This window comes from Amblyomma maculatum, chromosome 3 (genome assembly GCF_055883805.1).
Source record: "Amblyomma maculatum isolate TAMU_Amacu chromosome 3, ASM5588380v1, whole genome shotgun sequence".
Classification (NCBI taxonomy): domain Eukaryota; kingdom Metazoa; phylum Arthropoda; class Arachnida; order Ixodida; family Ixodidae; genus Amblyomma; species Amblyomma maculatum.
Genome location: NC_139346.1, coordinates 125,042,678 through 125,058,394, shown reverse-complemented (window position 1 = coordinate 125,058,394; position 15,717 = coordinate 125,042,678). Strand labels below are relative to the sequence as shown.

The following is a 15,717-nucleotide window of genomic DNA, read 5'->3' as shown; positions in this document are numbered from 1 at the left end:
CCCGGTCACTCATGCACTCAGCCATGGTGTCATTTAATAAGGAGCTACAATCCTGCCCTTCTTCATCTTCAGGCTTTGAAAACACCGAGGTTTCTGGCTCGACATCTGCCGTTGCAGCTTCTCTGCAACCTGTCGTCTCGGAGGGCACAATATCATTTTTCTGAGAATTCTGAACTCCAGTTAGGTCATCTGAAGTTTCTGTTGCAGGAACACGCTGATCCACAACCTCATTCTGGCTGCTGGAGCCAGTTTCTACAGTACCTGTGGCTGTCAATGTATCGCTTGGTTCACTGTACTTTCTAATATAAGGAAAGGTAACCTCCGGAGGCTCGGTAATACCTTTCAAACGCCGAACTTCAGCCAGCTTTTTGAGAAGGATATTTCTCTCTTTTAAGAATTCTTTTTCTTTTTCTGCCTGCTTCCTGAGCCATTCTTTTTCTCTTTCTGCTCGTTTCCTGAGCCATTCTTTTTCTCTTTCGGCTCTCTTCCTGAGCCATTCTTTTTCTCTTTCTTCTTCTTGTCTCTTTGCCTCTGCTTGTTTCCTCAGCCATTCTCTCTCTCTTTCTTCTCTTTGCCTCTCTCTTTCTTTCTCAGCTTCTTCTAGAACCTCCCTTTCTTTTCGGTCCACCCATTCTCGCAGTTCAGCTCCTTTAAGACCTTTCTCTAGGCCCAACGCAATAATCTCTTTGAGATTCATCTCCAATCTGAACTGCTTAATGCTAATACATAGCACTTTCAATGCACCTTACACGACCGCTTCAGCGCGGTACCTCTTGTTATCGCTCTGCTGTTACACCGTTTACGACCTCTTCGTAAACTCTTCCAACTCCTTCCCCGTCCTCTGAGCTTGAGTGCACCAAACGTCCTGTCGCGGACGCCAGAATAATTGTCACCCGTTAATAATTAAGGGGGTATTATTAACGATGCGCCCTTAACGGTGCGCACACTCCCAGACACCCTTAGAGTGAGTGGGGGTAGCTGTTCCGGTCGCAAAGGAGATGCCCTCGACCTGCGTGGCAAGCTCAGCCGGAATTCAACTACCTTGTAGTGACAGAAGGGGGTGGTCGTTTGGTGCCCAGCAGTCGCCGGTTCAAACCAGAGAAAGGATCGGAGTCAGAAGTAACAAACAAAACACAATTTATGTACAGCAAGAGACGATACAGAGGAATACACAAGATCACTTGAAATACACAGACGAGAGGTTTCACAGAATACAAACGCTAAGCATGCAATTACACAGGTATCCAATAACGTAGAGGCTTTACAATAGATCAAACACGAGAGAGTTACATAAACAAACACCAAATTGTTCACCGGGCACTGTTGCAGTCCGACGCCTCAAGAGTCACGATGTGGCCGCCATACGAGACGAGCGCCGCTCCCTTGAAAGTCCGTGGGCTTGCCAGCAGCGGGTGATCCCCGGGAGTCCAGCCGAAGCGCAGGCGATCACGTAGCAAAACGCTGACGAACTGAATGACTGACTGACTGACTGACTGACTGACTGACTGACTCAACAAGCGGCGCGGTCGCTTTAAATAGGGCGCGCCGCGTCTGTTTGTTAACACGCGCCAAAGCTAGCGCGCACACACACATAGCTTCGCTGGTTATAGCTCCCTCTTCTCCTCCCGTCGAGCCGCGCGTCGTCATTGGCTAGGTCCCATAGAAGATGCTCGATTTTTCTGGCGCATTCCAGGCCGATGAACCACCGTCTTCCCCGGGCAAGGGGAAAGAGGGTGACAACAACGCGTACAAAGCTACGCGCTCTCCCGCGCGGGGAAGGGGGCTTTGCTCTCCATGCCTTCCACGCGACGCCGTGCGGGCCTCGCGCCGTACCGGCTTGATGAAAATGGGCGCCGATTTCGTGACAGCTATGAATTGCTCTTTTCATTAGTGGACCATTTGAATACAAGCAAAATCATTTTTGTTGCTATTCAAAAGGTGTTTGCCAATATTTCACTCGCATTATCGTTAATCGTCTGAAAGTGCTTTACATAATTTTGCCTGTTAGACAAAGAAGCGCACTTTAGGGAAGGAAACAGCTCAGCTCTTTGCTTGTGTGACATAATAACAGGGTATCCAGCGCAATATACATACACAGAAGACGTCATCACGGCTTCTTACTTCAACTGTTAATTTGGTGAAAGCAGCCGACATAAAAAGCCTTCTGGACTAATGCGCACTCGTACATGGCATCAGGGAAACAGTACCAAACTTATCGAAGAAGGTGCTTGGGACATGTTTGTTCAGCCATATAAAGAAATACTGACATGTCACCGACATTGAAACTGTTTTTTATTTAAAAGTCTTCTAGAGTTTCACTAGATGTCTATTTTCTGCCCCTACCTAGAATCCTCTCGTATAGGAACCATGGTGTGAATTGGCGCCATCCCTATATTGAAGAACAAGTCGCTAAACCTCGTTGTTCTCACTATATTTTGCATGTTACCTAAGTCGTTCATGCGCGCAACATCCTCTCAGTCCAATATATGATTTTCCCATACCACCGGTACATTAAACCGGTTTGCACTTTTTAGGCCATGAGTAATTTTTCGGTGTGCGGACGCACAAGATGCGTATATTTTCCCACCATTTAATTCCTGCTCACCCGAGTTTTAACTTATTCTTTAGTATTTTCACCACTGGCCAGAGGGAAGCCGACTTCAACAAGCATCTCCAGGTGTTTATTGAAGCTGGCTGATATCTCATGTACGCACGACTTCGGGAGCTACGAGTCCAATCAGAGGGCTGCGGTGCTATTTTCACAACCTTTGAGTGGGAGAATCATACGGCAAGGGACCCTTCTGAGCATGTGGGCCCAGCATATGTGTTCACCTATAAACTTAAACGCAATTATAGAATCAAGAGCATGTCGTTATCCTGTATTCAAACGTAATCGCTAGCTTTTTAAAATAATCTAGAACAGTGTTTACGGTTGTCTGAGTTGACAGAGTCTGTAAATTGTTTAAAACAATTCAAAAGTTGTCCCTGTAACGAAACGCTTTAAGGATATTGTCATTATTGAAATGGGTAAAACGTTCGTGTAAAGAGAGATCGATGGATGATTAGGCTCAGCAAGCAGTTCTGTCCCGCCTCCTTGGATAAAATTGGTGCTGTTTCCTTGATGCCTTGCAAGCGTACGCATTAGCCGGGAAGGCTGTATATGTCGGTTGCTTTTCCTTGGTTAAACAGTTGTAGTAAGCGCCCGTAGTGTCCTCGTTCTTCAGAATGAAAGGATCGGAGCATGATGACTTGTAGAAAGCAAAATAACGATATTATCGAAAACTGACTATAAAGCATACTTCTGTCATGACAAAAACATGTTTCAGTGACTACAATAGATTTTAATTATCAGTGGCCAATATAGGCGACGGTCAGCAAAGCCAGCTGTGAAAACTGCTTTGGGTTCTGGCACTGGGGCTGGTGCAACGCACCTTTCTTTTTCGAAAATATTTTATGATTACTTACACCTGCAAAGTAACTTGTAGCATCGCTTAAGCAATACAAGGTTACCAGAGAATGCTGGAGCGATGAAAGTGAGTGGGTGGGGTTAAAGCAAAGTGGGAGGCTTTCATTTTTGATTCTTGAGCGTTTTACTACACACAGTATAAACAGTGTTGCCCACGTCTAGTATGTATTGCAAGGTTTAACGTGCAAATATTTCAGTCTTTTAGCACTTTTCGTCTCGGTTTCGGTTTGATGAGAAGTGAAATTTGGTTTTGTGTAGTGAAGATTAGAGGACTTGGTTTGGCTGAAGTATATTTACGACAAATGGTGTCCAGGTTTAATTCTTGCATAGCGAAAGAGATCATTTTCTGAGTTCGCTTTATTCCCAAATTTTCAGTGCAATTTAAAAATTTCAAACGCTGCAGTATGAGGGTTTCTGTTTGAAGTTAATGCTTATGCAGCCTTTCAAACTTACGATCCTGCCTGAAATACCTAGTTGCTGTAACCCAAAAGTGCCTGTGTAATAACTCGTTCTATGTAATATTACCAACACTTTTTTATTGTTTGCTACACTGTGGATGGGAAGTACGGTGAAAAGAGTAGAAGCATACAAGTAGGACCGTCACGAAAGGTTCATTCTTTCTTTTAAACAATGGCACTTTACCTAACTGCTAAATCATGGATCAAGGGAACCGGCTTCTTCCTCTCATGGTTAGTTGAGTTTCTTATCCATCAAACATAAAACAAAGAGCATCATTTCTTTCAGTACCGAGACACAGAATTACTTGGCGGTACCTTGCAGATAATTTTTATAAAGAACCTGGCAATTACGCCATAAGCTGTAAGGAAGTGTGCAATAAGAAGTATAAAAAAATATATTGCAAACGATAATGTCGTGAGACACGGTGACGTTGATGCGCGTTCAATACGCGAATATTTTATTGCTTCAATTTGCCCCTTGCTTCTGAGCAGGATACAAAGCCCGATGTGCGAAATCTGAATATATGCCTGTTTTGAGCGAGCCAAACAAAATTCAACATATAAAACAGCGTTTATGAACAGCACAACAGTGCCATAAACAGCACATATGAACCAGCTAAATGTGCATTAGTCTGGGACCTTATCACTGCAGTGATCAACTAGAAAGACGTTTGAAGTAAATTGTGAGAGAGGAGAAGCAAGCCATTCTGTGCAAAAACAAGTGACGACGATGACGGCTGAACCCTGCCTTTGCATTTCTCTTAAACATTTTTCTCGGGTACTGGACAACGACCCCGTACCCCAAAAGTACTCGGCAATCCTGAACTACTACAAAGGCTGCAGAATGCGGTATCCACCCCCGCACAGATTCCTAAGCAAGGACTCCGTCACGTGGAGGCAGCTACAGACAGCTTCCTTCCCGAGCCTACACACACTACACAAAATGTACCCCACACAATACGCAAATAAATGCCCATGGTGCTTAGAGACACCCACGCTATATTACATAACGTGGGAATGTCAGGGAATTCCAGTAGCGCCTATCATAACAAACCCGAGTGTGGAGCAGTGGGAGGGAATGCTCTCCAGCGACCGGCGGGAAGACCAAGAAGGTCTGATCCGATGGGCCCAGCTGGCGGCGGCATCCTGCGGGGCCCTGGAATAAGGGCGGACGACCACCGCTACGGAAGATGGTAGACATCTAACCACCACAAACTCTATTGATGAAATAAATGTTTATTCTCTCTCTCTCTCTCTAGGGTACTCTCCGCTTAGCCGCGCACGATGATGATGTGCTTACGCAAGCCATCATCTCGCATTCTTAAAATTTTTGTCAATAACATATGCGAAGGTCGCTGCACATTCGAAAATATTAACTTCCCGACAATCTCACGAGCAGCCAGAAGCACATATGGGTTGGCCCTCACAGCTTTAACCTCCATTCTACCATATCAAAGTGTGAGACTGAATGAAAATTCTGAGAAGTGCCCCATTACTACAAATATAATGGCCTTGGAGTTAAAGAAAAGCACGCCCGGCTGCCTTAATCGACGTTTTGACTTCTTTAATACCTCGTTTCCTTTCAGCAATTGAATTTACGTACAACTCAGAGATGGCTAGTGAAAGTTCACAGAAAATCTCCGTCTTCTGACATTCATAATTTTACATGTCGTGCGCTCCATAGTTCAAGCACAATCGGTGGCTCAGACGTTAGTGCGCTGGTAAACTCTGCTACCGCTACCGTGTCCATGTTTTTCTCGAGAAGGAAATTCACATTTTAACAGCGAAAAAGCATAAAAATAGATATGAAGAAGAACCGTTCGCCCTAAATTAGTTCAAAAAGTTTAATATGTTCAGTTCAGTTCAATCGTGTCCGACTCTTCGTGACCCTATAGACCATATCACGCCACACTTTCCGGTCTCCCACTATCTTTGTAACCTCACATAACTTCATCTGCAGCGCCTCGAGGATGCCATCTAACCATCGCGTTCGCTGCCTGCCCCTTCTCCGGTAACCCTCAACCTTTCCCAACATCAAAACTTTCTATAGCGACTCCTCTCTTCTCATCAGATGACCAAAGTAGCCGAGCTGTAACTTTATAATTTGACCCTTCAATGTGAAGTCAGGGTTTATGGTCGACAATATCGACTTAATTGATCTGCTCGCAGTCCAAGGAACTCTCATGAGTCTCCGCCAGCACCACAATTCAAACGCGTCAACTCTTCGGCGGTAAGCCTTCTTCACAGTCCAACTCTCGCCTCCATACATCCAAACTGGAAAGACCATAGCACGAGTTATACGGATCTTGGTTGACAGTCTGATGTCTCTGCTCTTTACTAGGTGGTCAAGGCTAACCATGGCGCTCTTTTCCAGAAGCAGGCGTCTCCTAATTTCCTGTCTGCAGTCACCTACCGGCGTAATCTTAGAGCCCAAAAAGAGAAAATCTGTCACGGCTTCCACTTCTTGTCTCTTGATGTTCCAGGACTTGATAGCGCAAGACGCCATAATTTTTCTCTTTTTAATGTTCAGTTTAAGCCCAAACTTCTCACTCTCTTCTTGTACGCCCTTCATAAGTCTCTTGAGTTCCACTTCACTTTCTGCTATTAAAATGGTATCATCAGCATATCTAAGGTTGTTGATACGTTTTCCAGCAATCTTCACTACAGCAGAAGACTCGTCCCGACCGGCCTTCCTCATGATGCACTTAGCATATAGGTTAAATAGGCAGGGCGACAGTATGCAGCCTTGTCTCACTCCTTTCTCAATCGGGAACCAATCAGTAAGACCACGCTCAGTTCTGACTGTGCCCTCTTGTCCTTCATACAGGTTCCTGAGGAGACAGATGAGGTCAATTGGAACTCCCATCTCTTGGAGAGCTTTCCACAATCTATTGTGATCTGCGCAGTCAAACGCTTTCGCATAATCAATAAAGCAGAAGTAGACGGATTTCGGGAACTCTCGTGCTTTTTCGATGATCTAGCGAAGGTTGGAAATCCGGTCTCTAGTTCCTTTTCTCTTGCGAAACCCAGCTTGCACGTCCGGAAGCTCCCGATCCACATACTGCCTCAGCCTACTTTGGAGAATTTTCAACATAACCTTGCTAGCATGCAAAATACGCGCGATCGTGCGGTAGCTGGAACATTCTTTTTGCACTGCCTTTCTTTGGAATGTGGATGTATACTGATCTCATCCAATCCTGTTGCCACTTCAGTGTTGTCCAAATTTGCTAACATAAGGTATACAGAAGGTTAACAGCGTCATCGTTAAGGTTTTGAAGCAACTCAGCTAGAGTGCCATCAATTCCGCTAGATTTGTTCTTAGCAAGGCTGGCTAAGGCCCATTCAATTCACTCTTCATGATGCCCGGCTCGAGACCAGTGATCACAACCGTGTTATGTTGGGTTTGCACATCCGGGTCCTTCTTGTACAGGTTTTCTGTGTATACTCGTCACCACTTCTTTATCTCTGACGCTTCAGTGAGGTCCCTGCCTCGTTTGTCCTTTCTCACGCCCAGCTTAGCTCAGAAGCTTGATTTCATATCTTTGTCTTATATAGAGCTCTTGTGTTCCTCAATTGGCTGTTGTCCTCAACTGCTTGGCACTGTATGTTCAGAAAGGCATTCTTATCTCTCCTTGCTATTCTCTGAAAATCGGCATTGAGAACCTTGTATCTTTCTCTTTAACCCATACCTTTTGCCATCCTCCTTTCCTCCCCTAGTGAAAAATCCCGTATCGCGACAAACGGGTTTGAACCGGTCCTGTATTATCCCGTATAAATTTGATACCGGTGTGACCAGTCCTGTATGAAGCTTAAACTGGTTTATATCGGACAGGTCATGTCCGATATGAATCTCAATCCGGACGGTCCAGTCCGGTATAGAGTTAATACAGGGCAGACCATTTCCGGTATGCATCTTATACATGACATCCCAATCCGGTATTGATGTGAAACAGGGCGGACCAGTCCTGTATGAAGCTTAAACGGGTTTATATCGGACAGGTCATGTTTGATATGAATCTCAATCCGGACGATCCAGTCCGGTATCGAGTTAATACAGGGCAGACCATTTCTCGTATGCATCTTATACACGACATCCCAGTCCGGTATGAATATGAAACAGGGCGGACCAGTCCTGTATTGAGCTCATATACAGGACAGGTCATGTCCGGTTTAACAGAAACCGGACAAATCCGATATGAATGAAACTGATACGGGACAGAGTATTTCCGCTTCTCAGTACCACTCGGGCGGATCGTGAAGCTCAGCCAGGATGACCACGTCGGAATATGCCTTCACGCTAAATAAGCATGAAACCATACATAATATACGTTAAAACTTTTCTGTATATGTGGAGTACGCGTTGTTTCGTACATACCTAGAAGATATGAAGCCGTGGATGTGTGCGCTAGCAAGTACATACATGCATCGCGTTTTGTTTTCGCGTGTGCAACAGTCGCTGCAGCTTGTACGATCTCGCGGTGCATCTTCATAATCTGCGACTGAAGATCTGCCACCTTCAACGCGAAAGTGCAAGCAAGAACGTAGCGTTTCGTTAGCGCGGATAAAATACGCTCGAGAATAAATGAAACATCGCTGACCATCGAAATATGCACAGGTCAGCCGAACATCGGGAGTCGCTTCCTCAAGTGTTTACGCATGCAAAACACTTGGTCAGAAGTAAATTCATTGAAGTCGCGGCTCCGCTGGCAGCAGGTGAAGCTAAAACAAGCAGTATTACAAGTGTTGGTGCACCGCATATATCTATATGTAGCAAAAATTGCATGCGTTCGAAGATGATGACAAAACACATAAGCACTAGTAAATTGTGACATTCGGAGGTTTGTCTGCAAGAAAGCGATACATTGTAAAGATGCGGGACACAGATAACCCTTCGTGATAGCCAGGAAAAAGATGCAGCGTGTTTAAAGGGCGATCGTTCAATTACGACCACAAATTCTTCAACCTACAAAAATACAAACTACAAAAGAGCAATCTCGACTACATAACTAGATATATAACCACCATCACCCTGTTCTGCCATGGTCTAGTGGTTAAAGTGCGCGCTTGCCGGCTAAAAGACCGAAGTTCGAATCACATGTCAGCTTTTTTCCTTTTCTTTTCTTTTTTTTTTCTTTTTCAAATGTAGTTGTGTTATGTATTATTCAGCCTGTATCAATTAACCAGAAACCGGACGAACGCGTCATTTCTGGAACTGATACCGGGCAGAGTATTCCGCTTCTGAACAGAAGCCGGGCCGATACGAAGCTCAACCAGAATGACCATGCCGGACACACCAGCGCACTAAATAAGCATGATACCAAACATGTTATACAACTGTTCTGTATATAAAGGGCGCGCTTCGTTTCCCAAATACCTCGAAAATGCGAAGCCGTCGAAGTGTGCGCTAGCAAGCATATACGCGCGTCGCGTCGCTTTTGCGCGTACAAAGTCGCTGCAGCTCGTACGATCTTGCGGTGCGTCTTCATATCTGCGACTGAAGATCTTCCGCCTACAACACGAAAGTAGAAGCACGAACGTATCGTTTCGCTAGCGATGACAAAAAACTGTTCGAGAAAAAATAAACAAACATCGCTGACCATCGAAAGATGCGCAGATAGCCGCACACCGCGCGACGCGTTCTCGAATGTTTACGTATTGAAACCGCTCAGTCGGAAGGGTATTCATTGGCATCGATGCTCCGCTGGTAGCACGTGAAGCTAAAACGCCCAGTATTACAAGTATTAGTGCAGCTGATATCTCTATGTAGGAAAACTTACAAGCGTTCGTAGACGATGAAAAACACATCAGGACTAGTAAATTATGATATCTCGAGGTTTGCCTTCAATAAAGCGACGCATTATAAAGATACGCCACATTTGTGAACCCTCGTGATAGCCTGCAAAGATATCAGCGTGTTTAAAGGGCGATCGGTGAATTACGGCCACAAATTCTACTGCCAAGGAAAATATAAAAGTACGAAAGAGCAAAAGTAGTTACATATACTGAATAATAACCGCTGTAACCATAAACCGCCGTAGATTAGTGGTTAAGGTGCCCGTCTGAAGACCATTAGGACCGAGGTTCGAATCCATATTCGAAACTAAATTTTTTTTATTTTTTTTTAATTTTATATATTATTTTAAATGTAGTCGTTTTATTTTATATTGTTGCATGCTTTTTCCACCCTGGCGACGCGTTTCTTTCCGGAAACCAGGGCCATCCACCATACAGGCCATTCCCGTATCAGAGCTCCGCGCGGTTTCATTCCGGTCTTTCCAGGGCAATGCAGGAATTTGCTGAAATAGCCCCCAATCCTGTATCCCAGATCCTGTACAGTAAACCTGTATACGATTTCCTGTACGAATTTTATACAGGATTTTTCAGTAGGGTCAGCTATTTGCAAAGCCTCTTCGGATAACCAGTTTGCTTTCTCGCATTTCTTTTCACTTGAAACTACTATAGTAGCAACTTCTTGTATTATATAACGAACATCAGGCCACATCTCTTCAGGTTCTCGCTCTTTTAGATCTAATTCCTCAAATAGATTGTTCACTTGCACGGCATACTCTGAATAACCAGTTTGCTTTCTTGCATTTCTTTTCACTTGAAACTATAATAGCAACTTGTATTTTATAACGAACATCAGGCCACATGTCTTCAGGCTCTCGCTCTTTTAGATGTAATTCCTCAAATCGATTTTTCACTTGCACAGCATACTTGATGGAATTTGATCCAGATCATATCTGAAAGGCCTTCTAGCTTTCGGCGTTTTTCTCAATCGAAGCCTAAATTTTGCAACAAGAAGCTAATGATCGGTGCTACAATCGGCCCCAGGCCTTGTTTTTACTGCTTATATAGCGCTTCTCCATCTCTGCCGATAAATAATATAATCAACCTATTCTGATTGATTATATTACATGTATTATGTTATTTATACATGTTAGACATGTATAAATGGTCTTATTGAAACTTGTACTAATAGGGATCCCCGAGTAACACTCAGCTTCATTGCAGATCCAAAAAATGCCCAGGCGGTGCGAAAAATAGAAATTTTTCTTCCCCGTATATTTTAGAAATAAACACTAAGGCTGGTTTAAAAATAAGTTTATCAGCTAATGTCAGCACCTAGAAAAGATTCTCATTTGCAGCATGGTTAGCGCGCGCCTTTGCCCAGTGCCTTTTATAGGCTAACTGCGCACTGTGCAATGCGATAGCAATTTATCCTCTATATTCAGCACTTTTTTCTTTCAACCTTATGTCGCGAGAAACAGGGGCAAGAATGAACAATATTACGCAGCGCCTAACAATTAATAATGGTGGGCAGATTAATATCTATTTCATGCGGTAGGCAAACCGCGGGTGGCTTTTTCACCACGCCCAAAATAATGCTGAGTTGTGCACTTTAAGAAGCAACGCTAATATAAACTCAATATGTTGGTGTTAATGGCGCTCATAATAAATAGCTCCGCTACAAGATACCAGACGTCAAAGTAATTACGCGGAAAAAGACCTGCGAAAGCAAAAATCGCTTCAATGCAGAACACAAAACTTGTTGAATGTAAATGAAGTTATTATGGAGTAATACAGGTAAAATTCGCGTTGCGATTTAGCGCGATAGTGTTAGACATCAGCTTAAATGAAAATTAGCCCTATAATTCTGGGGTTTTTCTTTAGCAAAAATAAATTTTTTCAGAGAACGATATCATCGCAATGTGATGAAATTTAATTACTATCCTAAGTAATACATTCAAACATTAAACGGGGCGGATAATTGACATTTTTTGAGTGTTCAAATTCTCTTGCTTCAATTAACGTGTCCCCTGCTTTGGTAGTAAGGTAGAGAGCATGGGGTAATACCTAATATTTCGATATTGTTACGTGGTGACATGACAAGCGATGGAAGACGGTGACACAACAGAAACAGAACGACGTGATGACATGGCGATGAAATATGCTTTAATGGCCAGCGGGCCTGGCGCGAGCGCTCCGCCCCGCGCCACTGCTCGCTTCGTCATCTTCGTAGCATTACCCGGGGCCACCGAGCGATCTTCCCGATCGATTGCTAGAAATCCAATGCATGACGTGACGATGAACACAGACACAGGATTGGGACATGAAACGCTGGACACCGCAATGAATGCGAAGATGGGAGGAATGCTTGCACCGGAGCATGAAGTCCAATATTCACCGTTTGCCGAAGGCCAAGGCTCATGGACACGCCGAAGGGCTTGGGCGGGGTGCTGTCTTCGCTCGAGCGGTCGTGAGGTCGCTTCGTCGTGGGGTCGGCAGGGTCGGTAGGGTCGGTAGGGTCGGTAGGGTCAGCTTTGGGCTCTTCCTGGTCGTCGTGTGTTGTGGTCAGGCCTGGGGACGAGGCTGGGGACAGCGTTTGGTCGAGTCTGAGCAAAAAGGGCTGGGGCAGAGCTGCGCGGCGATCTCCACGGGCTTTCGGCAGATGGACCCGGCGTACGGTTGGCTTCGTTAGTGCAAGGCGAGGATGGGGATGAACCGCACCTCCCACCAAATGTTACGTGGTGACATGACAAGCGATGGAAGACGGCGACACAACAGAAACAGAACGACGTGATGACATGGCGATGAAATATGTTTTATTGACCAGCGGACCTGGCGCGAGCACTTCGCCCCGCGCCGCTGCCCGCTTCGTCATCTTCGTAGCAATATTATTGCTTCTTTTTGAAAAATTATATTCGCCAGCGCATACAAATTCAGATATCGGTGCCAGGATATGTAGTTCGTATACCAACTCTAAATAAATGTGGTAATATGTTGACTGCAGCGCCGCCTACGTGAAGTAAAGTGGCAGACTTGACCATGCCAATAATAACAATACTCAGAAATGGTCAAGATACAATTACGATCATAAAGGCAGTTTAAGGAAAGTAACAGTCCTATAATACAGGTGGCGTCCCACGAAGACGCCAATAGCCTAGTAGGCCCGTTATAGCACTGCCGATGACAGCGTCGTTACTTATATAGCTGTGAGGTCTGCGTTGTGATTCGTTAAAGAATTGTTTATTACACGAAATGAGACCTGACAACAAAATCAGTTAACAGCTTTAACATGGAGACCCTTTGACTTTTTGCTGAGATCTAAAATACTGCACCACCTAAAGACAGAATCACAAGAAAATAAGTACACGGGACGCCGCTGGACAGCGCTGTCCTGTACACTTTGTTTCTTGTTTTTTTTTTTTGTCTTTAGATGGTACAGTTATTATCATTCAATAAAACAGAGAAAGATATATTCATTAGGTAATAGTCTCCTCTATCTTCCATCCCTGGTTATCGGAGCCAAGGTAAATGGGTGCCAATACTCGCACTTTTTGTCATGGCTTCGAGCTGCTTCTCGCGCGATCGCCCAACGTATAGAGCGCAGCGAGAAGGGAGCTAGGATTGCGCGTGGATCCGCAGAGTGCGCCCATTGGCGCTTAGCAAAACCTTCTTCTAACATCCTAGCAATTCGTCCCCAAGAGGCGTTGGTAGCCTTAATTTTGCTTGAACGGCCGTATCGGAGCTGATTACTAGGCTTAGAAATAGAGGAGTCTGTTTAGGCTGATGTGGATAAAATGAACGCCTTATGACCTTGTAGCACATTAATAACTGTATAAGTATATATGCTTTCCTGATGCCAAAGAAGGTTACTCTGCTAGCCGCATCAAGAAAACAAACCTTGGGTCTTACACGCAATTTCACATCACTTTCTTAACCAATTTAAAGCAAATATTTCTGACTACGTGGCACTTTATAACCTGGGGTGTTCCACCTTGCGGTGAGATTTACGATATTATATAAATATTGCTGATATTCAGCTCTTAGAGAAGACTGTTCTTTTAAAACAGAGCATAAGTGTCCAGCAAACTTTCCTTCTACTTCTCGTCTATTTCTTGCATTTATCTATTTTTCCTTACTCCAAAGGCGATCTTCGTTTTGCAGCTAACATTCCATATAATGTCTAAATGCTAGTGCCATCAACGGGACACGGTTTTGTGACTATGAACTTTATATGCGACACTTTTCAAACGACGTTCATGTAATTAGTCGGTACAGACATACATCTTATACATTGTGGTTTGGAATGCACGAACACAAAAAAGACATTTTTGAACTTCATATCTTCCTTATCTATATTACAAATTTTACATGTATGTGGCCCACAGAAACAATTATAGCTTTCCTCGTAGAAATGCAATGAAGACTCACTTTTACTGTTAACATGCAATGATCCCATGACTGCAAGTAAAATAGACCAGAGGCAGATATTAAACATCGGTATGGTCAGCGTGGCTGACGTATCTAAAAGGGAGACCGCATGTTAGTCTGCAATGGCACATTTTATGATCACTCGTCATTTATAAAATGGTCGAGAAGGCACTTAATCGCAAGGTAGCTATCTTTCACACAATGCAGACCACTCAGGATTAGCGATTAGAATACTTAAGAATACAGGTTTTTCAGCTTCCACAACAGACTCTATGAATTGTGGGACGCATATATGGAAAGGGAAGTACATGTAATAAGCGAAACTACGCAGGGTCTCCACCTGGGCAGCATAGCCGCTGTGACTGTTCTTAGTCACACGATGTAGCTCCACATTACTATCGCTCCTCAATTCACACTTAATGCAATACAACCGCCGTGGTAGTGCAGCAGGTAACGCACTGCACTTATGTGACCAAGTGTGCGAGGTCGAATCCCGCGCGTAGGCGGACGGTTTTCTACGGAGGCGGAAAGCAAGACGTCCATGTGCTTTGCGATGTCAGTGCAAGTTAAGGAATCTCTAGTAGTTGAAAGTTCCAGAGAGTTGCGCTACGGCGTCTGTCATTGCCAGAGCTCCTTTGGGCAGTTACACCTCATAATCAGGCTATAAAAGCAACATTAGGCAACAAAACAGGTTTACACACAACTTTCTTCTGGGGAATTTTAAAGAGTTACAGTGAAGAAAAGAGGGTCGAACTGCAAGCCATTCCCTGATTCCTGCCCGCGGACTGGGGATGGTGTTGGAACAAGCTCAGTGGCTGAGAGCACTCTTGCATATCCGTCTATACTGAACTTGAAGCCAACAAGACCTTCGAACTCTAGATACAATACCAACAGCTATAAACCTCACTCCAGGCTTGCTTTCATAATACTGAACATCCAGAAGTCGTTCTTGCAGGCACGCAGGAAGAGTATCCGCCTTCCATCATGAATGCTTCAGCAATACCGCTAGGAGAAGCATCACGGGTTTGCCAACTGTGCTCGTCGCTGCCATATCGATTAAGTGACAGATTATTCAGCTCTCCTCGAGAGCACGCGTAGATTTGAGCTTGTAATTGGTATGGAAAATAGGATCCATGCGTTTTTTAAGTGTCTCGGCCTAGACCATGTAGTTAGTGACGAGGAGGAAGTTCTACAGCGAAGTACCTACGCGGGTGCTGTGACGACTGCCGTTTGCACAGTCCACTAACCACACGAGAAGAGGAGGAAGTTCATCGGCTCTGGAAGATAAACGCAGGCGCCCTCTTCGAGCGCGAAATCCCATATTGTACTTAGTCCGCCAGTAAATCTACAAACCATAAATCTGCACTGAAAGCTGTACTATGTTAGCACTGCTTCTGGCTCATCATCCGTTTCCATGAGAGTATCCCAGGACAACTGAGTGGCCCACCCACTGCATGCCTGTGGCTTTTGCCAGTACGCTGAGAACATGAGGCAACTTCCAGGTTATGCATTCAAAATACGATGACGACCATCGATCAACAAAGTTACTGTGAAATAAATTTCTTACATCCTCGA

The 15,717-nt window shown here is 44.5% G+C and overlaps 1 protein-coding gene across 2 annotated transcripts in view; it reads right to left on the bottom strand.

Annotated features, from left to right (window-relative positions):
* The window catches only part of LOC146195950 (uncharacterized), a 94,375-nt gene extending 80,134 nt beyond the window's left edge, over positions 1-14,241 (bottom strand). The window contains exon 1 of one of the 2 annotated variants that reach the window (XR_014706062.1): positions 14,143-14,241. Coding sequence is in view for 1 of the 2 variants with exons in the window: in XM_084597975.1 (XP_084454101.1) it covers positions 14,143-14,209 (67 nt within the window). In the remaining variant the exon portion in view is untranslated. The remainder of the gene's footprint in view (positions 1-14,142) is intronic. The other variant, XM_084597975.1, reaches the window with a different exon arrangement.
* Positions 14,242-15,717: the final 1,476 nt, after the last annotated feature.